General features: G+C 39.2%; 1 protein-coding gene across 1 annotated transcript in view; it reads left to right on the top strand.

Moving 5' to 3' along the window:
* LOC113162053 (voltage-dependent T-type calcium channel subunit alpha-1I-like) overlaps positions 1 to 8,123 on the top strand; it is a 108,969-nt gene extending 100,846 nt beyond the window's left edge. The window contains exons 33-37 of the mRNA XM_026360019.1: positions 2,156 to 2,296; positions 3,948 to 4,082; positions 5,359 to 5,533; positions 6,438 to 6,646; positions 7,470 to 8,123. Coding sequence (XP_026215804.1) covers positions 2,156 to 2,296; positions 3,948 to 4,082; positions 5,359 to 5,533; positions 6,438 to 6,646; positions 7,470 to 8,123 — 1,314 coding nt within the window. The remainder of the gene's footprint in view (positions 1 to 2,155; positions 2,297 to 3,947; positions 4,083 to 5,358; positions 5,534 to 6,437; positions 6,647 to 7,469) is intronic.
* Positions 8,124 to 25,764: the final 17,641 nt, after the last annotated feature.

The raw sequence follows: 25,764 nt of genomic DNA, 5'->3' as shown, positions 1-25,764 counted from the left end.
AAAAGTACCACCCACTAAGAACAATGTTAAGTACTTAAAGAAGACGCCCTCTTAGGAGACACAAAGAGGGAAACATACTTTTGCTAACAGTGTACAGAAACTGCCAAGTCACTTTTATTTGAAGTCAGAAAAAAATGGCACCAACTGGTAAAGATCTATCATAAGTTTGTGTACATGCATTAGGAGACAGGAACATATGTTGTGTGGGAACTGGAATCAATGAGAGCCTTGCTGGATCGGAGATCACAGAGAGATCACAGTGTAGTGAATCAAACAGGGTCAGCGTCCCATTTACCACAACCAATGAAGCTATATCACCCCTCACTGTGCATGTCCCAGCACTTAAAACAATGTGTGTGTGTGTGTGTGTGTGTGTGTGTGTGTGTGTGTGTGTGTGTGTGTGTGTGTGTACTCGTAGACCATCAGCAGGAGCTGCCATGGTCTGGCTATTGTCTGTGGTTGTCATCTTCATCTCACACACTTCAGCAGTAACTCTAATGAAGAGATATGGAGAGGTAGAGTAGAAAACAGCAGATGCTGGTGGGAATAAACATTTTGAACATGAACTTTAGATATGAAAAGGCTAGAAGAAAAAAAAAATCAGTTTTTAGTTGGAGTTTAGTCTAAGGAGACAATAAGAAACAAGACAAATATTCAAATATAATAAATAATTAAATAAAAAATGTCCTAAACAGTTGAATACATGATAATGGCCTGCTTCTGTTTGATAACCTTTAATGATAATTGCAGCTTTTTACACGCTGGGTCCCTTTTTTCTGTAATCTGGGCTATTGATGCTACAGCTACATGCTACATCATGCTAAATGCTGTGATTTGGAACCCACTGAGATTACTGAATAAGGCCTGATGGGCAACGAAACAAGAGTAGTCAGATAATCAGACAGGTATTAAACAAACCCCCGGGTCAGCCAAATGGGTCTGGAACAGAAGACAAAGGCATCTGTAAAATTATTACCCAATAATTACCCACCTGCTGTTAACATCCATTACAATTCTGTTCAGCTTTGGTCTAATATACTACAGTAACTGTGAACACACCATTTTGCTGTGAAATTAGGTTCATACTGAGGGATTCACCTTGAAATGAAGTAGAGATGATAACCAATAACTGTTTGTTTGTTTATGCATCATATTTCTTGTCTTCCTAAACACATCCCACTGACTCTATAAAACCTTCACACCACTAATGCCACTGACTTCATGTTTTCTTTGAGCCGCCACTCAGGATTTGGACACATCTGCAGCTCACCTAAAGGAGACTAGTGTAGTATTTTTAAAAGGAATCACTGCCCCACTGGCTTGATTTAAGGCAAGCAAAAGACGCCGTCTTTCTTCTATCTGGCCTTGCACATGCCAGAAGCTGCTGAAAATAACCCCATAGGTTGTGTTTCAATTGGAAAATACCGTTTACAAAAGAAGTAGAGAAGAAAGTTTAAAGTGAATTAACAAAAGATTTGAAGGTATAATGAATGAAAAACAGTAAAGTGAAAATGTTTGATGTTAAATGTATGCAGTAGAAAATGCAATGTATGGAAATGGAAATGTAAAATAAAGAATGTTGATAATTAGCAATCCCCAATGAAACAAAGGTTTGAAGGAACACAGCAGTTGAAGGTTTGAGGAAATATAGATATTCACTTTCTTGCTGAAAGTGAAATGAGAAGAGAGAAAAAGTTTTATTCTTTGTGCCTCATATGCTTATTTTATATTTAAGTAGAGCTTTAACTACTGTAGAGCCTGGACGTGATGGAAATCTGGGGAAATGCTAACTGAGTTCTCTCCTAAGGGAAAAATATGTCTACCAACACCATTCTAATTAATTCTATTAAATAATTAACTAGTTGATTCTTGTTTGCTTATTGGACAGTTTGTGAGTTGTGGGGTTATATGCTGTTACTGTTTTACATTAAGTCACATTAATATTTTCTACTTACTCTAAAAGAAAGTACATGTATAATAATGGTTGACACAATTTGTAATTACAATTTTGATAGTTATGCTAAGAAAAAGTTGGTTTCCAAGGCAGGTGTACACTACAACTCACTTGACTGTACAGTTCGTATTGGTTTTTCTAATTACTATGCTCTGTATCTACAGCGCTGTTTACCATAAACTGTGTGTGTGTGTTCTGCAGGAGAGCCAGTGGCTGGACAGCGTGTCTCTTCTGATAAAAGACTCATTAGAAGGAGACATGATTGACAACCTTTCGGGATCAGTTTTCCACCACTACTGCTCACCTCCTGTTTGCAAGGACTGTAAGAGTCACCCACAAGAGGTAAACCAAACACATGCTCATCCCTTCTTTCTCGTCACTTATACTGTAGATGGGGAGCTAGAGATAACAGGGTGTTGGCCCTGATTAACGTTGCTATATAGTTGATACATGTGGAACACTGGTCACTTGATATCTAGCATTATATGTTTTATTAATATGTGCTACAGGACTAGACCATATTGCCTTTGCTATGTGTTCTCCCACTTCTGGTAGATACTGTCCACTGCATACAGGAAACACCCCATAAGACTGCTGTTGTTGAGATGCTCTGACTCACTCTATATCACCATTTGGTTCTTGTCTGTTAGAACCTTATGCTTTCCTATTTTCTCTGTTTCTAACAAATTGACGTTAAGAACTGACTCATCACTTCCCGCCCTTGACATTGCCAGTGCAACAAGATAATCAGTGTTATTCACATTATCTGCATGTGGTTTCAGTGTTGTGGCTGAATGGTGTACATTTCCATCGTGACACTGATGTGAAAAATATGCTAAGAACTAGCTGACAAAAATCACATTTATCCATAAAAGTTAGAAAATGTCACGATTATAGTATTTTCAAATGAAATTTTATAATATAATTTTCAGCCTTGCCTGCATTTATTCATTTCATTTGAAATGAAACCAGATCCAGTTAATACCTAGATCTTACTTTCTATAAAGACGAAAATAGCTGCATCTAATACTGGGGGGCTTAGAAGTCAGAATTTGCACCTTTATTCAGACATTCCTTACAAATTCATGCCATGTCTCTCTCAAAGGTCCAATCACACATTTCACCACAAAATGATTAATGCTCTGAAGCTGGTTTCTAACCATGTGCCGTCACGTGTGAGGCACACAGACGTGAACACATCAGTCCCATATAGAAACTAAAACCAATTCCAGCTCAAAGCAGAGGTGATCCCATGAGTTCAGTCTGATGTATATGCAGATTGCATATTTCCCTCTGTGGATGTGTGTGTGTGTGGGTGATGTGTGCGTGTGTTGTTGCATGAATCAAAGCAGCTTTCTTTTGATGTCATGATGACATTCGTCTGTATGTGAAGACACGTGACCTAAAGGTGTAGCGTTTGTGCTTCTGGTATTAAGTCACTATGTATTATTGCTTACTGCTCTCTCTATGCAAATAAAACATATTGTCATGCATAGAAGTTGGCTGGAATGCAAATTTGCTCTAATCTAATGGGGCCTTTACTTCTTATATAGTGCATTCATCTTCCTTATTCTCTTTTTGCCTGCTCTGCTTTTCTCCCTTTTTCTTCTTTGTCCTCTTTTCCCCCTCAACACTTAATATTAAAGCTGCTCCTTATATTTATTTGATCTTCTCTCCAGGCAGTAAGGTGGCAGTTTTAAAAATTATCTTTAAACCGCTGTGTATCCATCTCAGAAACTTTTAGGTAAAAAAAAAAAAGAATTAAATAAAATTATTTTTAAAATTATTTTACAGGTTTTAGAACCTAGAATATTTACATTGATCAGACAAAATAGAAAAACAAACATTTATATTAAAAGTCATACTTTTCAACACAGCATATCCTAAATTTCCATTTTTTCTCACACAAATCATTCAGGGATTTGTCTTTGCCTCCTGTTAAATGACATTGCAGATGCAGCATAACTTGTAACTAACTGTACGTGTGCCACAGATCCGACTTGCCGAAGTGGAGCAGGCATCACTGATGTCAGAGCAGCTGTCAGACAAGTCATCGTCTCCCGCGCTGCCTGACGACCTCAGCCTGGATGAACACAGCAGCTACCAGCTGCTGGTCAGAGACAACCAGGTACTTAACATCCACGCACTCAAAAACACAAACACCCATTTACATACACCTACTGATCTCATGATGCACAAAGAAAGAAGTGATCTGTGTGCCTGCATTGCAACGTAAACACTTGAAACACACACCTGCATAGCTCAGGCTTTTTGCTAATTCGTTATTGTCATCTACTTACTTTAACTGTGCAGCAGTGAACATTTTGTGTTATTGTCCTAGAACATGTCAACATTAAGATAACTCAGCAAACCTTAATAACTACTCAAATACATTTACAGTATGTGTGAATAATTTGATCTGCAATGAACAACAGTGGATGCATTCAAAATCAGATTTACACTTTGAATCAAACTTTTGGTTCAGACATGCAAACTACAATATGTGTATGTGTGCACATATACTGCAATAGAAAAAAACATATTCATCAATGAATATTTCAACAGATTGAACCTGATATGTAAGAGATAAATTAGGATTAGCTGAAATCAACTAATGTCGATGACTAATGTCATCACACCCCTTTCTATCTTGCTAATCATCTTTAATTATTATTTACCTGCTTTACTGCCTGATTAACACACCTGGCTCCCTCCATGCTCTTGATATGAGCCTGCTGGGATGTTTGTGTGTCTACTTGTATGGTTTTCCTTGTTTGAAGCTGGTTAAATTTTATACCTTGGGAATGAGGACATTTTGGGCAGTTCCTGCTTTCAGACAGTCATTTGAAGGAGTTAAGATTTTAGGGTTAAAGCCAGAATTACAGATAGTGTATTAGATTCGGGTTAAGCATCTAGTCTGTCAGTGAGTGTCCTCGCAACTATAGAATTAAAACATGCTGCGTGCGCACGTGTCCTTCATATCCCCGTCTTCCCACAAACAGCTCACAGCGGTTCCACCTGGCCTGTTTCATCACTGTATTATTGAAGGTCTCCGTATTTGATCCAGTTTACTACCAACAACAACAGCCGAACAATTTGGAGCTTTGAAGCCTGTCGTTACTTTCTTTTTACCACATCCAATTTTAATCAGACTTGTATAGATGGATAAAGGGGGGAACATGAAAAGAGAGCTTTTTGAAATTGGAAACAAATTGTACTCAGATTTCCATTATGACAAGGGGAAATGAAAGGCTTCAGTCTGATATCTTTCTTGCTCCAGTGATCATCAGTGCACCTGGATATCGTGCTTATTCTCCCTGTGTCTGTTAGTGTTTTTGTTCCTACTCTTTTACTTGTTCCTCTATCTTTAACATGCATCTCATTTATCCCCATCTTGCTCTCAGAGGTGCAGCACTGACTCTCACAGTTCGGAGGAGTTGCCTACCCAGGGGGGCTGCAGAGGGCTTTGTCCCTCCAGCTCAGGAAGTGAGGAGGTGGTCCAGGAGTCGTTTGATGTGGGCATCCATCCTCAGCTGAATCCTCCCTCACTAGAGCAACAAGACCCGGCACACTGCACAGGTACCTTATATACATAATGGAGGTATAGCATCTCTTACTGTATTCAGTTAATACCCTTATCCAGAGTGAATAAATTTGTGGTGAAGCCAGAAATGAAGCCATTGCACCTAAATGACAGAATGGCTTGGTTGTAATTGTTTCCTAAGCAATCTATGGGAATCTTTGCATACTAATTAACGCACGTCAAACCTCACAACAACACTTGTTGGGCAGCTGTAGATCTTGTTACGCTGCTCTTCATTTTAGAATGAATTGTGTTTTTGCAAGATAGATGCCAGGTATGTAATTTGAATGATGCATATGTATGATGAGAGGTTTATTTTAATCCAAAGGTATCAAACATTTGAATCTTTCACATCGGTCATATTAATATAATTCCCTTCAGGTTATTCAGTCAGCATTTTTATTGTCCTTAATAGTGTGCTCAGTACTACAACATTCTCATTAAGCTATGCAAGGGTGATGACAGTGAGTATTTTTAATAACATTAGTTTTTTCTAAATGTGTCTAAACTCATATAGACACACAAGGACATCTTATATTTCTCACAGCTGCTACTGTAATTAAAGTAGTGATAAATGAGCCCATCTTTGTGGAAGATGTTTGATGGAACATGTTGATAAATTATATGTTGTGGTATACTGATATATTTGTGGCAGGGTTAGGGGAGGACGACTTAAACAGTTGGAATACTGCAAGGTTTTCTAGGAGGAATGTGGAAGAAGCCATGATTATTATTCTGTGTGCAGATATTCTTATTAAAACATTAAATCATTTTTGTGTTTTGTGATTCTTTTACAAACTCTTGATTAAAAAAAGACCAACAATCAATTACAAGAACACATTTTGAAATATTTACATAAGCGCTGACAAAACATATCAAACCATAACCTTGTCTTTTCAGACGGGGATGGAGGAAGTCACAGTAGACATGGTGGTGGGTTGTCACCCGTCTACCACCTACCAGCAGACTTCTTCCACCCAGCTGCTGCAGCTCATCCAAGTAGTCCTGGGAACGAGACAGGAGACAGAGGGCCGTCTAGGTTGGCCTCCCCAGCCTCATGGGCCTCCCTCCGCTCACCCGGAGCCAACAGCAAGCCCCTGAGCTCTCAGGTATTATGAACAGATGGCTGGATTCGTGTTTTTCTGGATGGTTGGACGGATAGACGTGTGCAAAATTACCAGTACAACAAATCTGTCACTCAGAAACTGGAAACTTTGGAATGGCTTCATTAGCTAATCAGCACTGAGGAAGGAGGAGCATTTTCTAGTATGTAACTGTATCGTGAACTTATGTAGGTAAGGGAATCTAACATCTCATCTCTGTTGACTCCTACATAAAACAAATGAAACTGAAAAGGCCCTTATTTTACTTCTTGTTCCTGAGTAACCATGGAGACAGATTATTTTTCTCCTCTACCTGTTTGGTTTGTTCAGCTCATGCCTGAGTCCCTCTGTGATCCTCAGCTGCTACAGTAATGCTCTGCGGCACTCAGCTAATTAGCCTGACCAGCCCTGAGCCTCATACTGACTCTGTGCACAGTGGTGTTCTTTTTCTATTTTCGGCATCTCTGTGCATCTTCTCCCGCTGTTCTTTATCTGTACATCTATCCTATTGTTGTGCCAGTCTCTTTTTCAACTGTCTATTTCAAAATTACATTTAATGTTTTGTTTCTCTTATTCTACGTTATGGCAGTTAAAACTAAAAACTTAAAACTAAAATCCAACTTGGATTTAAAAATGTAATCCAAATGTCATTATTTCCTGATTTGAAGTCTTGCATCATAGACAGTGGGTAGCTTAGCAAAGGTTAACGTTTTTTAATTTAATGTTTGTGTCCAGTAGGGAAGGGGTTACTGTAGTTTCAAAGTTACAGCACTGCTCACACCAACTAAAACTTGTTTCTTCTTTCACTACACCCCTCTTTTGTGCGCAGCACCCATCCCACAGTGGCTCCTCCCTGGCCACAGGAAGTTCAGAGGGAAGCCTGCAGACAACTCTACAGGAAGGGCTCAGTTTAAGGGTCTCTTCACCTCGGAATCTAGATCTCCCTATGCCTCTTCTGTGTCCCATCCCCAGCCACAATTTGCACCCCCAGGGACCACCCACAGAAAACCAGGGACAGTCTTTATTGAAGAGACGCAGTACCTCTTTCACCAGGGGGCACCAGAGCAGCCAGAGCTGCTGTGGAGGTGGCAGCACCAGCCCTGGGTGCCCCAGGCAGGACTCCATGGACCACTCAGATGAGGATGTAGGCACAGGGACAGCGGGGGATGGATGCCGCCAGACCTTCAACAGCGAACATTTGTCGGAGACACTGAACAGCCTCTCACTGACATCACTGTTCATCCCTGGCTCTCTGGCACCCCCGCTGGTGAAGAAGTCTAACAGCACAGGCTCACTGGACCAAAGCAATCTGTCGGCCAGGAGTAAAGATGGCCGCCACTTCTATGGCATAGATGCCCATGGTTACATGTCCAGCCCCTGGACAGAGGGTGGAGAGCCGGGTGAGGAGGAGGACAGCGATATTACAGGCTGCATGAAAAGCAGCAGCCGGCCCACAGATACAAGCTCCAGGAAAAATAGATGAAACACTTGTTGCCTCTCTTTAGTGGAACTTTTTAACTATTTACATTTCTGGACCTTAAACAAAACAGAGGGAGACCTTTAATATGTCCTGTGAACCCAGTTCGGAAGTTGTTTTTGAATCAGCTGTCCTCCCTTGTTCCCCCACGGATCTGGCTGCTTGGGATCAGTCATTTCTCAAAAGATTGCATTTGCTTCTGAGTTTTGACATCCTTTCTTTTCCAGAGGCGTGATTGCTCTTTGAAAGGACTTAAAAATGACAAGTCTTTCAGATTAACCAGGAGTCAGCCTGGCAGCCCTGGGCTTCACACTTGAGCCATGCTGAAATACTGAATATTCAGAAAGCCATTAGAGCGACAGGCCTGAAAATTACAGTGACTAATGAACATTATTAGAGTGAAGTTATTTAGACAAAACTGCTAAAAGAATTCAATTTTCACCAAGTAACAGGGCTTGCTCAACCCAATGTGCCCTCTACCTTTGTGCAAAAACAGTGTTGCCAACAAGGGACAGATGGCAAACTCTGAAGCTTCTTTTGAGGAAGAACTGAACTTTGTACAGTTGTTTGTTTTTTGTAATTTTCATCGCTAACAGTAGCATCAACCAACCTTTTAACCTTGTTAACAGATGTGGTGGGTTACAGAAAACTGAAAGGTCCAATGGCTGTGTATTTTTTGTTTGTTTATTTTATTTAATTTACTTTTATTTTATTTTAATGTCGATGTATTGAAGTTGTGTGAATGTAGACACGTCTGTCTCAGTTCATAAGGAAGACAGAGAACAAGACAAGAAACGAGAATGACTAGTCTGAAAATTGAAAAAGGGCCTCTTTGAATAAAGAATGGATTTGTGACTGCTGCTGAGAATACATGTGGGTTGTTAGTGGGAAGCTTTGGCCACTTTCAGAGTGGACTCTGCTTTCTACACACCCATGAAAGGGCTAAAATGTATTGAGTGCAGACCTGGGCCAAACACCATAGGAAAGTAATATTTAGCTGCTGAATGCATCCAATCTTTGGAAAGTCTCTGATGCGTCTGTTACTTTTAAAGTATTTTCTGATGCTTAGCTACACACAGCGGAGATCATAGATGGATGAGTGATATCAATGTTTTGTAAGATTGGTAAGGTTGTACTCATTGTAAGGTTGGATTTCTCAGAAAAGAATTTAGAATTTCTAAACTGTGTTTAACATATTTGAACCCGTAATAATTTGAAATTATTACAATATGTTGCAAGGCAAGGAGTAAACAGTATACAATAAAACAATTGAGATATCGTTATATAGCTTTACAATGATAGTTGAATGTCATCCAGTTTCCACTGAATACACCAGGTTTACCACCTGAGCACAAACTGCAATCTGAGCATTGCCAATGGGGGCGCCACAGCCACAAGACAAACTTTTTGGGGATTAACTTCCACTTAAAACAAACATGAGTAGTTAATCGTAGGGTTAGTCGCTTTCAACAAATACGTCGTATGTAGAATACATTAACTGGGGACGCACATTGGTTCCACTTGTGCCAGGCATTGGTGTCTGCATACTTGGATGAACCATGTTTATGCCATTAGTACTTTTTCATCCAAGTTTCTTCCTTCAACCTTATTCTCTCAACCCGTTGTCATAGAAGTAGTTGTGGCTGGTGGCGCTGTTGAGTTGTATTACATTACATCGAGATGTAAAAACTAAATTCAACTTGACAGAACCACAAGCTAGACCTTTGGAATGATCTTGAAGTTGATTATGAATTCAATTTAAGTATTTATAGCTTTTATACCAACACCACTCTATTAGACTCCTTTATATTAGCAACTAGCACACTAGCAAGTGTGTTGCTCAGTGAAATAGCTTGGTAGATTCAGAGCAAACTGGTTGACTGTCCTTATGAGCCTTTGTTGTTGTTATATGGGCTAAAACATAAATGAAAAGCTGTTACATGGGAAAGAATTAGTAAGGTTCTTGTATTGTAGAGTCAGGTTATTGTGTGTTTATTCTGAGAAATTCAGAGAATGGGATTCTTAGTTTTATGTGATTATTTGACTCAGGTCTGCTTGAGTGTAGCAAGATATTAGCCAATATCTAATGTTAATGGTAAGAAATGTGGTCCAAAACTGTGTAACTTGTGATGATCTGTTATAAAATATTCTTGTTTCACACTCTTTAAAATTCAGGTTGACCTCAGGTGGACCTTTATGCACTCACACACACACACACACACACACACACACACAGAATCATAAGACACACTGAAGCACATAATGTACATGCTTGTTATCACATAAACAGCCTCACATCCCACACAAAGATGTCAGTGTCAAAACACTGCAGGATGTTTTCTGTAGTCGTTTAAGATGGGATAGAACAAACCTCATTGTTTATCTTTCTCTAGTTGTTTTCATCCCCCTCCTTAATCTTATTCAATTGTATAATCTCCCTTCCACACGGAAGCTGGAGTTTTAAATGACTATTGACTGCCCTACGCCCCCATTCGAGATATGCAATATGCTACAGTAGATGTACCGTTAGATGTATGAGACTCGTATAGATAGGCAATATGGTGAGAGAAGATTATATTTATGAATTCATGTATTAGTCTAAAATGTCACAGAGATTTAAAGTTCAGTCAAAGGATGATGATGTATTCCAGACTGTTGGAGTGTGTGTTTTCTCTTTTTCTCTCCATTTGCCCTGACCTGGTTTTATTTATCTGAAATCTGCGTGTGCGTGTGTGTGTGTGTGTGTGTGTGTGTGTGTGTGTGTGTGTGTGTGTGTGTGTGTGTGTGAGAACTTTTTTTTTGTTTTGTTTTGTTTGTTTTCCTAATGTCATTCTGGTGTCATATAAAAGTGAGATAGATTTTCAACAGCCTCCGACTTCTGATGTTGTTTTTTTAAAATTACCCTTTTACTGTTTGTTCTTCAAGGTCATGTCAAATTCCAGTGTAGGTGTAGGTTTCTTGTTTTGCTCACATACCAAAAAGCTTCATTTATTTTATCAAGCTGTGTTCATGGTGGCATGCCTAGACGCAAGCTGTTTAAGATTATTGCCAGTGACACATATTACTAAATTCATTTAAGATTGATAAATAATTCAGGGTTTAACTTTATTTACCTCACATGAATCTTACAGATAATTCTATCTTGAATGTTGTCCATTAAGAATAACATGTTTTGCCTAGTAGCATGTAGTATTTCCGGCCAAATGTAATTTATTTTGATAACTGATCTACGCTTGTGCTTTCCTCACAGTTAGCCATCAACCATATTGTGATGTAGTCACTAAAACACAGTGTTACATACATGTAGGTCTGATTTTTATTTCAGTTTTTATTTAAAATCTTCATAACATTGCAGACAAACAGTAACAACAATGTGTGTAGCATTACAGTCGCTGTCCTAAATGGCAGGTTGCACACAGAAAACTCTTCACAAGTCCTTCACGAGTACTACATTCTTATTGGTGAGAAAGCAGTGGAGGTTTATCTTAGTAGAGGACCTCACTCAGCTAAGGCAGCTAATATAGGAGCTTGTGAATGTCCTTGCCCTCAGTCTTTCAAGTCCACTGCGAATGGTTGTGTCACTGTTAGACCTTCTACACTGGCTGTGGTGGTTTTCACTGTTTAGGTGTTTTAATAATTTTTTAACCAACTCAGAATCATGAAATATGCTGTATTTTGTACTTAAAGAGCTATAATTTGAAACAGATGCATTTGCTCCTCCAAAGTGTAACTACAGTATATTGCTTGGCAATCTGCAGACACTCTCTCCCCTGAGATAACGGCTGCTAGAGTTACAATGAAATTAGATGTCATTGTCATTTTCTCGCTCATTAAAGGCAACAGGAAAGAGCAGCTCCAACAAATTCAAAACATGTGGTCATATGTTTAGCTGAGCCCAGATCAGTTTAACCACTGAAATGACTGGGGACACTGACAGGGGTGAGAGACCCTAAGGCGATCAAAGTTTCCTATTGCTGGTACATTAGTTCACAAATAAGAATTCCTGTTTTTACTAAATTAAATTGTCATTGTTTACTCTAGTAAAATGACGATGGCACTGGTAGTAGTGGTGCATTTCCTAGATAAGATCAAAGTAGAAACAAGTGCTGGTCTACGGAGGACGTATTATGAGAAACACCTGTGTGAGGCCAATCAGCTAATTGAGTGGCACCTGTTCTGAATCTTCAAAGCCTTCCCTCCACCTCATTTCCTGTTTCTTTCCCACAGATATCTGCAGGATTAAAGTGCCTGCCAGCCTCAGTTTGACATCTTTCTTCTCACCCCTTTTTTTAAGCTGCTTACCTGTTCATTTCTGCTACTTCCTCGTTGAACTGGGGTTGTGACATTCTCAACTACTACTTGTAACATTTGACGGCTTCTTTCTAGCTGATCAAATGAGCGATAGTAGGTCAGATGACATGTCTGTGAGAGTTTTGGCGCATTAATAAATCTCAAACGATTCTACTCTGTAATTATTTATGCCGGCTTTTGATTCTTTGCAACAAAAACCCCTCTCTCTCTCTGATTTTAAATGACTATTCAGAAGACAGCAGGCACTCTGTAAAGATTCCTCAGCTGATATTGCACTGCCCCAGAATCCACACACAATAACAGTCATATAGTGTTTTTCTACTTTACTTTGTGACTCCTTGACAAATACTAATACTTTGTAAACTGTAGATATGGGCTCTGGCTTCACTGTTTGATATTTAACCATTTTTTTTCATTTCCAAAATACTGGTTGCTTTAGAAAAAGTGCTCGATTAATGTATTTTTATTAAATGCTGGCAGTATGTAGAAATCCAAAATATTTCTGGAAGACAAATGGTGTGACCCAGTGGATTTGATTACAACAGAGGCTGATTCTGGTTGTGCAAACATCGAGAGGATCATCACTCAGTACCCTGTGGTCTCCTGTCTCGGTCAAGCATCTCTGTCCTGGATCAACACAGCGGTGGTCATTCAGTCCACCTCTTTTGAAGTATCACCTCAACTGCATCTGTTTAGTGCTAATTACAGGCTAGGCTAAACTAAGATGGTGAACATCACATTAGAGAAAGAGATCACCTACTTTTACAATATATAAACTAAGAAAATCATCTAGCACTTCTCTCCTCATATGGCTTCTGTGTGAATTCGTTTTTACGTCTTCTTTTCTAGTTTAACCCTCCCCCATTCTTCTATCCACCCTCAGTTACACTCAAATCCACATTAAGCGCTTCCACTCCTTCCCTCTGATGCCACTCGCTCTCTTTCATCTCTTATTTCCCTCTCTGATCTCACCCAGGCTTTGGCCATTACAGTGAGGAGCTGCCAACTATGAAAGAAATGTCATTAGTGAAATATATTTGACACAGCTTTGCCATCATATAAACCCCCATAGAAATTAATTCTAACTCTATTTTACGCTCATTTCTCAGTGCCAGCGAACAAAGTCCTAAAACATTTTTATTTTTTATTAAACCTACAGTAGACGTGTGGCACTAATAAGGCACATTGGCATTATTATGAACAAGATCTACAAAGTAAGTTGCAGTCCCACTCATACAGTGTCATAACAGTAGGGGGCTCTGGGGGAAATGAGCTGTGCTTCAGCTCCCTGGTTACTTTGTGTATCGAATATGTACTGTACATTTGACCACAAAGTACACCACACCAACCAGAACTCCTTTATACTACTTGTAGCAATCTGCATCAAAACCTTTTACATTTTATGTTCAATAAACCTAAAAACCTTAAATATCACACACTTGGTTTAAGATAAACTCTTCGAAAGGTAACATTCAAGTTAGTAGAATTGATAATCTGTATAGAATAGACAATAAAAATAGGTTCTAGGGCAGAATTATCTCCTGAATTAAGAGTTGAATTTAATTTATTGCAATGTTGATATGCATAGGTAATTAATTCAATATTGACTTTTGATTGGTAAATTTGAAAGAGGTGTATATCTACAGTGGGTGATTTTATTTAATTGTTAAAAAGGTGATGGTAGTTCAGCTCCAACCAACTCTGCTGTGCTGAATGAACTGAGCACAAAATGCAAAGGTGAAACTACCAAACTCATAGAACATGAAAAGACTCAACACTGGTTGAGGAAAAAAATAAACATACTGCCAGCAAAGCCAATCCTGTTATGCATGAAGAGCAAGTATCTGCAGGGATACACATACACATACACATACACATATGCACTCTTTAAGGGACAGCTTGAGTCTTTGCCAAACCACTGTACATACAGTTCGTGATCTATTCAGCCCAGAATTTGCATAAATCAAACTTCCACACTGAGGCTCCTCCTCACAAACACCTGGACATCTTCTGAGACATCCATACTCTAATTAAAGCAGCATGTAAACAAACAGCAGGTTCACAAGTGTCCAAACTAATTTAGTAGCCTGTAATGAGCTTGATCAATTGAATGTGACCAGAAACCAGAGTGAGATTAGCAGGCAGTGATCCAACACCTGAAAGAGCAAAATGAAAATGTAGCAACATAGCTGGGAGGCAAGAATGGATATATGGCTCACATATGAGGGGGGGGTGAAATAGTGTTCACTGTCAAAGAAGGGGAATCTATTATTTAATTGATAAATTAATACAGGAATAGCTGTGGTAACTGGTGACAATTGGGATTTTGCTGTTGTTGAGCTTTATAGTTGTAGATGAACTGCAGTAACTTTTATGTATATACAGTGGCAAGACAAAGTAACCCAACTTCTACAGTGTTTCAGCTGACGTACAGACATTCTCACGTTAGTCTGAAGAATTTTTTTGATACAATTGGGAATTCATCCCCCCGAATCACTGCAAACTGGCCAGTGAGCAGTGACCCAAACCATGATGTTTCCTTCATCAAACTTTACGATTGGGATGATGTTTTCATGACGATATGCAGTGACCTTTTTATCCCAGATGTAGTTCTGTCTGTTCTTAGTTAAAGTCAATATTATTACTTCAGGCAAATTACATTTGTTAATACTCTTGACTTTGATGAAGATCAGATCACATTTTATGACAAATACATGTAGAAAAACATTTCAGACATTTCATACTTTTTCTTGCCACTGTAGTAGCAGCTTTCACTGTTTGCAGCTGTCATTGTGCTAGATTCAAATTGCCTTCAAGCACATATTCACAGGGAATGAAGCATGTCTGTTATCCAGTCTGATTTGTCTGATATCAGTCTGTTTACAGTTTGTTCTCTTCACACAGTGTCACTGCTGAACCACAATCATTCATCAAAAATCAGTTCACGAAACATTTCACTTTCTCCAGTCTTCTGAAAGATCTTTTGACTCAAGCATGCGTGTCACCAACCCAGACTAAACTCTGTATTGACATCACAATGACAATTGACAATACAAAATAGAGTACAGAGTTTGCATCAGAGTGGCGAGCGTGCTACTTTCTTATCCTTTAATTTACCCTGATGTGCACTGTGAGCAATGCTGTTATATCTGGTTCAGGTCAGCTCATCTCGAAACTAAAATAGTTTCATATTTACACCTTTAGTCAAATTAAACATTAAACAAAAAAGATATTTCATTAAAAATGTATTACTTTGCACAGTTGAGCCTAAGGTTTAACAGACCTTTCACAGTAGGAGAGAGACCAACCACCCGCTGTAGCAGGTTGTCAGATGTTGACCAGCTGTAATGACTGTAGAGCATCATCATTATTTACCACTGTTCACCACATATGGTCTTCACTAAGGGCGTGTGTGTGTGTGTGTGTGTGTGTGTGTGTGTGTGTGTGTGTGTGTGTGGACTGAAAGCAGACGTAAACTAAAATTCTCCATCAGCACTGACACACTTAAGCCATTTTACCTACCACATCAGGGAAGTCCACCTGCAGTGATTTTGAGTGCTAAATGTTCAATCAGCTGTTGTCGCCAATAAGTTAAATGTCACACAGCGTCAGTAACAAGTGATCGGACGTAAACATAAATGTCACTCTTCACTGACTTCCCTCTACATCATTGACTAGAGCCACGCTGAGGAAAACAGCTTAACTTCTTAAAAGAATCAGGCTGCATAATGAGAATTAATTGCTTCAAATGCCTCTTCAAAATATTTTCCTCCAAAGAATCATTTACAATAAAATAAATAAATAAATAAAAAATTACAACCCACAAGCTAATTTGCGAAACCAGCCTCGATTCAACCATCTGTGACGATGCAGCTCCAGAACACAATGTGATTAAAAACAAAATTAGCCCCTCTAGAAAAAACACACCAGTCCTGCACATTGCATAGTAGTAAAAATATAATCAGGTATTTAATTTGTTTCATAAATCAGTGTGGTAAATTGAGCAGTAACAGCATCGGTGGGGTACATACTGCTGTGAATCTTTCAGAGAAATACTGAGTCGTTTTAGTCATGTTGAAATCAGACTGAACGCACATACAGACACAAGCATTCCTGACAAACCATGTGTGACTGCTTGATAGAATATACAGTGCAATAACAAGATAAGCGCTCTCTCAAATGAGTTTAGATCCTCATTCAAAGCGTAATTAGGCCACAGAGTGAACTGGTGAGCCATAGATGGCCAATTAATCAACAAAACGGCCGTGTGCATGTGTGTGTGTGTGTGTGTGTGTGTGTTTCTTCTCTCTGTGTCTAGTGATCTGCACAATAGGAGACCAACAAGGGCAGAAAAAGGAGGCTGCAGAGCAAGACATGCAATTACCATCTATACCTCCCCTATCTTCAGCTCAGCCTTAAACTTAAAGCTTATACACCAACACCACATTCAGCACAGAGCAGGAGGGAACAATGTAAGTGCTTAAAAATGAAACGCACGCAGATGCCAAGTATGTGAGCGGTCTGGCACATCAGCTTCTTTATACATCAGCCAATAAGGACTGGGAGACAATGGAAGAGCAATGGCTTCTGTGTTTCTGGTAGCAGATGCACTGACTCATGCACATACGAACATTCTGTATGTGCAGTCAGTTTCACACGTCACACAAACTGACAGCGTTGTTTTTCTGAATGTTTTAGAGACTTCAGTTAGATGTTAAAGGTGTGTGTGTGTGTGTGTGTGTGTGTGTGTGTGTGTGTGTGTGTGTGTATGTGTGCTTAAAGTCCACTATGAAACATTGAAGCTAAACTGAATGGAAGTGGTTTGAATCAGCAGGTCATTCATAATTTCCACTTTTAGCATGCGTTAGTCTGTGCAGATGCTTTTAACTTTGTAAGATTTCAGTGACACCATAGGGTGCTAGAGGAAGGTTTCATTGCATGGGGTAACATGAATGAGAGTATGTGCAGCAGTTGTTGGTGCCTATAAATGGGATTGGGTCATCACATTTTCAGGGGTGCCTTTGATTGACTCACGAGATCAAAGCTGTTTGTGTTAACTTAGTTTGAGTGCTGTCATGCAATTTCAGTTATTTTTGTACTTTTATATTGAGATATATTTTTTTCGGATTAGGATTATTTCTACTGTTGCATCCTTCAAATGAAAGCTAACAACAAATAATAAATAAGGCGGGAACTAAATATTCCATCAGTTATTGATATTGTACACTACATACTACAGACATTACATCTCAAGGGACTGAGAACTACTAATTACAACTAGCAGGCTCTTAACAGCACAACTAAAAATATTGAAACATATCCCACGAAGAAACAGAATCCTTTGCTTTGTGCATGAAACATTAGTTATTACAGTGTAGTTTAACTGAATTTTTACCCAATCACAGTTCAACGGTGCAAACTGACATTTCACGAGTTCACAAACATTTAATCCACATAAGTTCCACACTGTTCTAACCCACAAGCATTTTTCTTCTGATTGTAAACTCAACTAAATTAACTTGGTGTGAAAGTTTGCAGTTATTGAAATGTGAATCACATATGTGTATTAGGTTGTACATGAAAGCAAGCATGTGGGTGTATGTGTTAAGCTTGTTTCAGCACCATTAAGGAGGCAGAGTAGACGTGGAGGCAGACTGAAAATTAAACATGTTATTACTGCAATGACTTTGTTTTTCCATTGGAATGGAGGTGTGTGGGTGAGTGTGTGTGTGTGTGTGTATGTGTGTGTACATCGTTTTGTGCATGCCTGCCTGTGCACATTAGTATGATTGAGAATTCAGGGCATTACTGTGTAAATCCTGTCATATAATTTGTAATTCTAGCTGCACTGCAATTCTCGAGCTAAATTGCTTGACAGTGGTATAAGAGGAGGAGAGCGCTGGTTGGTCAATGCCACAATAACCTAGTTGTGCTTTAATGGAAAGGACAAAAGCATCAATCTAGTTAGTCGAGCCCGATGGAGCTAAATGAGAAATAGGGTCACTAGGTTGGTCTTTTTAGCTGCCATCAGATGCAGTGATGCTACTGTTCTTTACATGATAATGATTCCAACATAACATCTTGACATGTCATTTTTCTTTCCATAGACAAATTACATTTATGTGTGTTTACGTATGGAAAAAGGACACTACCGTGCAATCACACGAAGGTCACATTTGTAGTTATGTGTATGTTGCAACTCACAGATGTGTTTGCATAAGAGTTAGTATATGGGAGGAGGGTCACCATCTTTCAAAATGTGTATTTTAGAAGTATTTTCTAACCATAGTAATGGTAACATTACTAGGATGTAAACTAGTGATGCTGTCATTTATGTAAGTGATGTCAATCCCTCTCTGTGTTTTATTTTTTGTCAGTGTAAAAAGTACCCTTCATGGAAACCTCATGGCTTGGTTTATTTTAGACACATATGCAATTGGTTAGGTAGAAAAATGATTATCTTCAATCTTCCCATCCTTGTTGCTACCCTACCCTGCTACCTTTGGCATTATGTTACTACCTCACTGCTCTAGGCATCAGATGTTGACATGAATGGGTTAATATTGCCATTAATTGACATCCCAGTAGATGTCATACAGATGCAAAGTCATATCTGTTTGAGATACTTGGTATCAGGTATGAAAGAATGACTCTTCTGATCTCTTCAGTTCACTTATGTCGTAGTAGTGGTAGTAATAATAATAATAATAATAATAATAATAATAATAATAATAATAATAATAATAATAATAATAATAATAATAATAATAATCATAGTAGTAATTTACCAATTCCAATTATGCGTATTGGTTCTGATTCTTATCAATCTTTGATTCAATTTTAAAATGGAGGGGAAAAATAATTGTTAACTGAGCCTTCAATGAAGCAGTGTGGATGATACATAAACGATAAAACGATTTGTCATTACCACTCGATGACAGTACTCAGTTCTCTCTTTGGTCACCTTTTCCATTATTGCCTTGGGGATGGTGCGTTATGGCTAGCTGTCCCTGGCTGTACTGGAGATGACTGAGGTGCTTAAGTTACTACCACTGGCTGATGAGACACTTAGGCCTGGAGGCAGTAAGACATCGAACACTGCACAGTATTTCACGTTGATTTCATGCTGTCTTAAATGTTTGGTCAGCTTTGATGTGCAGCTAGACTTGCAGCTAATTAGCTTGTTGTAATTTCCTCTTTCTAAAGTGAAGCTACTTGGGGGTAACAGGGTGTTTCACAGCCTGTGGCAAAAATATGATCCTGTGGGAGGTCATGGCTGTCAAGCTGCACAATCTTTTGTTGGAGACGAAGTGGTGCAGACTGTCAGCATGTGGTAGTGGTATACAGTATACCGGCCAATACAATGCGTACAGCTCTTGTAGAACTTGTCTTTAATATCATAGGGATTTGTGAATAGTAAGCAACATAACATTCAGTTAACAACAGTCCTGGGAGAAGCTGGTGCTGCGGTTAGACCTGCTCATCAGTGTAAGCAGTCATCCCAAGAGCGCTGTTGTTGGGATTCTCAAAGCATGCGCAAGAAGTCTTTCTGGGAGGGTCCTGTCCACTGTCATCGACCTACAGTGTTTGTTATCAGTAATGGAGAGGATGCCCTGTCACATCTAGAGGGTGTTACCTGTTTCACAGAACTGGTGTTAGTGTTGTTGGTGGGTGGGTGTGTGTGTGTGTGTGTTTTACCTTCCTAATTGCTCAGGACAGATTGGCTCTGGCAGCTCTCAGTTCAACTTCACTGCCTGCTTTAAATGCACTGCCCCAGGTTTTCAGAAGTGCACACACCTCTGCTGTGAGCTGCAGTTCTTGGATGGAGAGTGCAGCGATGATACTTGGTGATAATGGCTTCCTTCTTGATTTTGTGTCTGCACACCATTCCCTGTTAATGCACACGCATAGCCCTCCTCTGCTGGTCTTTTTAAAGGGCAAATAATTCTATTGACATGGAGGCTACTTACCCTTTCAGCTGTATGGCTACCACAGGAATTGGTGTGTGGCAAGCTATAGGTAAAAATAAAAATGCAGCAGAAAATGCATTTTGGTCGGTACTGTCTGAAAGACTCTTAGGTGCTTTTGTTTATTTTCCAATGAATGGACACTGAAGCGAAACATGGATAGAAGTGCTGGTTTTAATGGGCTAGCCTTAAGCCCAGCATGCAGCCTGGCCTGTTTACTCAATTTCTGCTTATACACAACACTTGTAGTATCTACCCCCTGGGGATACCTTGGTTTTGTTTGGTGCTAGTGCTGCATATCATGCCAGGGCACATTTAGCATACCTTGCAACTCACCCACCACTGGAATTCTTCGGGTGAAACCAATATCCAAGAGGAACTGTTAATCACAAATAGGTATGTAGTATACCCTAGCTGTATTTAAACAATGATACTATTTACGGCCTGTTGAAATTACTTTTCCGGTGTTTTTTTGCAGGGGAATAGGGATGCTGCAATTGCACACATCATGATCTTAACTTCTAGAACAAAGTTTTAGCCTTAGCCTTTTGGTATGTGGTCCTTGTAGCCATTTAATGTCCTTTTTATATGGTTCTAAGTCAAAATGGCACTGATGCTACTTAATGCTGATGTAAACTTTGTAATTGCAGCTATTGCAGCAGCTTTTACTCTCCGAGTCGGTAGATGGTGCACATTAAAGCGTTCATCTGCATACATTTTCAAATGTAAACTGCTGCTGCTGTTTCTGTGCATTTAATTAGACATTAGCTAAGAAAGTGCTCTCTGCACAAAAAGCTCTATGGAGATAACAATCAGATTTATCTTCCTAAAATACACAGTTTTGGGCCTGGGAGTATACCAAAACATATCGAAAGATAATCAGATGTTATGTATGTTATTTCTTTTATAGTGGTACAAAACTGCACCTCAAGGATATTGTATTTTCCACTTAAATTTAAGTTTAATCTCAATGTTTTCTCCTTTGTTCCTCTAGGTTAGCAAGCTAATTAGACTGTTGCACAACAAGAGCGACGTAACATCTTTGCACCCTTTGAACCTCCTGATACTGTAGTGCTCATGGCTGCCCTTTGCTTTTTAGCAGGAGGAAAAAGGCTTTTACCGTATCTAATCTCCACGCTTTATAGATGCGATTAGACAGGGAGAAAAAGGTGGATTCTTTTTTTTTATGTCCTTCCCCTTTTATCTGCCTCTTATCTTCTCCTTTCTAAGCTGTTCCATTAGATTGGATGGATAGTAGCACATGAGAAAAATATTACCAGTGATTTAAAAGATGGGAGGATATGCCTTTGAGTATTTACAGCACAGCAGCGTAACCAAATTAACACATTTACCGAATACATAAATGCACTCTTCCTTTCTCCTAATGCTTGACATGCTTAATTCACATTTGATATGATGCTATCACAGCAGTTCACTTGAGTTTTCTGGTTGCAGTATCTTTCAGAGAATTTCAGAGTCTCTGGAGTCATGCAGTGAGAAGAACTACAACTGTGAATTGATTAACTTTGCTCTGGTGATCAGATGAAGTCAGATGGAGGTGATCAACAGTCAAAGCCAAGTGAAAAGTGTATTTTTTCTTTCTACTGCAGTTCACAGTACTGTACAATATATTTGTGACTGTGGCAATGTTAAGATTGATAGGATATTGTAGAATATACTGAATAAGACTTTATCTCTGTAATTAAAAGTATGAATAAAGAACAATACACCACAAGGGGAATCGACCAATGCCAGTATAGTTATAGTTCAAGCAAATGAAAGAATTTTATTTCTACTCTTTGCAAAATAAATGTTTTTCTCTTCACAAGATCTTGAAAAGAAACATGATGTGGACAGTCACGTTGTCAGCGGGGAATGAGAGAGGTGGGCGGCATAGTGTGAGGTGATTAAAAACTTGAGAGTATTGAGTCTTCAGACTTCACTGATGACCCTGGTTGAATCTCATGAAAAAGTGTTTTGGCTCATCAGCCTTGCATTTGTTTTTCCTCACCTCCCGGCCTGATACACACTCCCCGGGTTGTTTTGCTGCACATTTAGTGGCACTTCACAAATTGAATTCAGAGAGGATTCTTTGTTGTTGAGCCACTAATTGGCCACAGTGTTTTGCCCTGACCTCAAGTATGAAGAGCAGACCCATATACGCATTTAAGGTGCAGTAACCTCTCAGGTCGAGCACACAGAGCCATCTACTTTTTCTTTTTAGGTACCCACTGAGGTGGCAGACATGAATGTGTCAAGCTCTCGACCTGCACATCTGCCACATTAGCTTGTTAATTAACAGCAAACATCTGCTGAGTGCAGTGGACAGGAGTGAAGAGCATGAATCTGCAGAGGAAAGAAACAGAGAGTGAGGGGATGAACCCACTGCTCTGGCCCACTCCACAGACAGATGGATCAACAGAGAGTTCTTCACTGAAAACTGCAGTATACCAAACATTAATGAGGGAGAGAGGAGAGCATCGAGGTATGCAGTAGAAAATGACGTATAGATGTGAAGAGAGTTTTCTTAACTTTGTTGACCTTTACCTGCAAATTTGCACAGCAGACCTATTGCAAGCTGTGTTTCAGACATCTAAGGAATATCAACAAGTCCACAAAACAGAGAAGATTTACCTGTATGAACTTCAAGCCCTGGTTGGTTTTCAAACTAACTATAGCTCAACAGAATGAAACCGCTTTATTAGTGCAGCAAGCTAATAGAGAAGACCAAAGTAAGGCAGGATCATCAGGCCAAGAAGTTAAACATGGTTTAACCTTTAGTGCAATTAAACGCAGTGTCATCTGGAAATGCACTTTGGTCTGTCACATACATCAAAGTGCCTCACTTTGGTGTGATCCACAAAGATAAGAAACCCACACATTTATGTCAAAGCAAAGTGCTGTGTAAGCTTAAACCGTGTAATCATTCATTTACCTCTGCTGCTGAACTGTGTTCTGTTTCACTTTGCAGTATTGAACAACCATTTTAATCAGTTAACCCAAATATCATGAAACCAATAGTGCACAGCCCTATTAAATAAGTATTGATTTTTCTGAGAGATTGAGAAGCTGGTGAATATGGAGCCATTTACGTTGAAAGTAAAAATAATAGAAATGGAGCAGGAGCGCTGAAGCTCTATCAGCTGTAATTTCTGCTCAGACCATTGAACACAGGATAAGAGTGGACAGCCTCTGTCTTTGAACCAATGAGGTTAGTGAACCATGACTTCACTGCTCCTCAACCTCTTCTGTGTAATAATATCTTATCAACTCCAAGAATAGAGATCACCATTATCCGGTCAGCTTCAAGGTTGTGTCATTGTCACATAGTGTGTCTTTGAAACGACATTGTGTTTGTGTGAATAGTGCATCACCAGTGCCACTAAAGGACGTTTTGTTTTCTGCATGCATGTATAGTTTAGTTTGTACCTAAATGTTTTCTTCTCTTCAGAAGTAGACGGACAACAGCAGAACACATGTCAGTCTGCACAGTTTCAGAAAAAAAATCTTCTGATGCTCATGGTCTTGACAACCACAGTGTTTCACATGATGTTCAGATGTGGAATGAGATGATCAACTTGTCAGGCTGAACTTGTTAGTGTCAGCAGTTGACAACAGCCCATCAGGTTTTGTCATTTTCTTTCCTTCCCTACTCTTTGGCCAGTAAAGGTGGATGAAACAGATGAGTAGATTGCAGCTACTCAGAGATTCCTGGCCTTGTATTTTACAGACAGCAATGTCTTTTATACTATAGTTGGCAGCGCATAAATAATAGTGTTATTAGATTTTTTTCTGTCTTTAGCCTGTCACCTCATGAACCAATTGACTTTTATTAGCTCACTTTCTCCGGAAAAATTATTTAAAAATGCGTGAAGAGCACAATCAATAAAAGAAAATACAGAGTAGCTCGTAGAAGAGCAGCAGCTTGCAGCCCTAGTGCCTCACAGTGTTAGGAAACAGATGTGAGACCTGCGAGACAGGACGTGTAGAGCTCAGTGAGACTTCTTTAACTCATTATTCTTCACTTGCTGGTGAAAAACAAGTAGGCAAGCTTGTTTAAGATGCTTTTTCAAACTGGAAAAAAATAATTTTCACAACACACAAAACAACTACAAAAGTTATTTTAAAAATGAATATCGTCATTTTGAGAAATTTGACTTCCTAAGCTTAAAACACTTCAAAAGCAAACTCATTGTAAATCTTCTTTTCCTTTTTACATTCCTTTTTTTACCTGGAAACTTGATCTCAGTGTTTTCTCACAGTGTTATCTCTTGGTTTATCTGTGATTATCTGCACCACAATTTGTGAAAATTTACACATGCTAGCAATATGATAAAATAAACAGAGGCCATATTGGTTTGCTATGTGGGTGTATGAAAAATAAAAAGACAGTAAAGAAAACAAACAACATACATTGGCTTTCTCAGTTTTCTTATTTTGTGTGAAATGATGTCCACTTTTCCCTCAAAGCCATATGCAGTGACATCACACTACAAAGCTTAAAGTACTAGATGCTTGAAGAGCACTTAAGAGTCAACACTTAACGCCGCAGGTGCTTCCCACCAGAAGTGAAACGTCTTCCAGAGCCTCAATCACATCCAATTGCGGCCAAATAGCACTTTGGGAAATACCATGACCTGCATGACTGAGACATGTTGACTGTTGACTAGGTAAAGAAAGTGACTGGAACTCTGAAGCCACTGCAACAAAGACAATCTGGCTCAATAAGACTCAGCTGGCATTTACAATATGTACAGTGTCGTATGCTTTGGCTGATAGCTGATGAGACGCAGCTGGGTGAGCAGGTGATTGCAGCAGATGGGTTCCAGAGAAGATAAACTCACAGGACAAGGCAAGTCTAGAGGACGCAATACGACTCATTTCATGTCATGTTGTACATTTGGGTGATACCAAGCCCTATGTATACATTTATTTATTATACTTAGATACGTGCAGTTTAGTGTCTCATCAGCCACATCCAATATATCAACCAGTTTATAAATTATAGTTCAAAATACACAAAAAACAGTAGTTTGAAAGATAATTATTTCCTCTACAAATACAAATTCATACACCTCCACTAATATTTAGTACATTGGAGGACATCTCAAAGGCAAATCTTTCAAAAGCTGAGGAGATTCAACATACACATCAGGACATTGTTGTTACAATAAGGATCAGCAAAGATCATGGTGACATTTGTCCTGTTCAGAAAGACCTCTGAGGTGAGGACTGCATGCTGCCCTCAGGACTTTTAAAGGGAGGCTACTGTGTCCTGTCATTATGTTGGAATTAATGTTGTATAAGATGACAGCTGTCTGAGCAGGTCCCCACAAACCCACATCTATGCTCCCAATGACAAGTTCATA

Source organism: Anabas testudineus, chromosome 1 (genome assembly GCF_900324465.2).
Source record: "Anabas testudineus chromosome 1, fAnaTes1.2, whole genome shotgun sequence".
NCBI classification, from domain to species: Eukaryota; Metazoa; Chordata; class Actinopteri; order Anabantiformes; family Anabantidae; genus Anabas; species Anabas testudineus.
The sequence above is the reverse complement of the archived record's forward strand: the minus strand, read 5'-3'. Positions and strand labels throughout refer to the sequence as shown.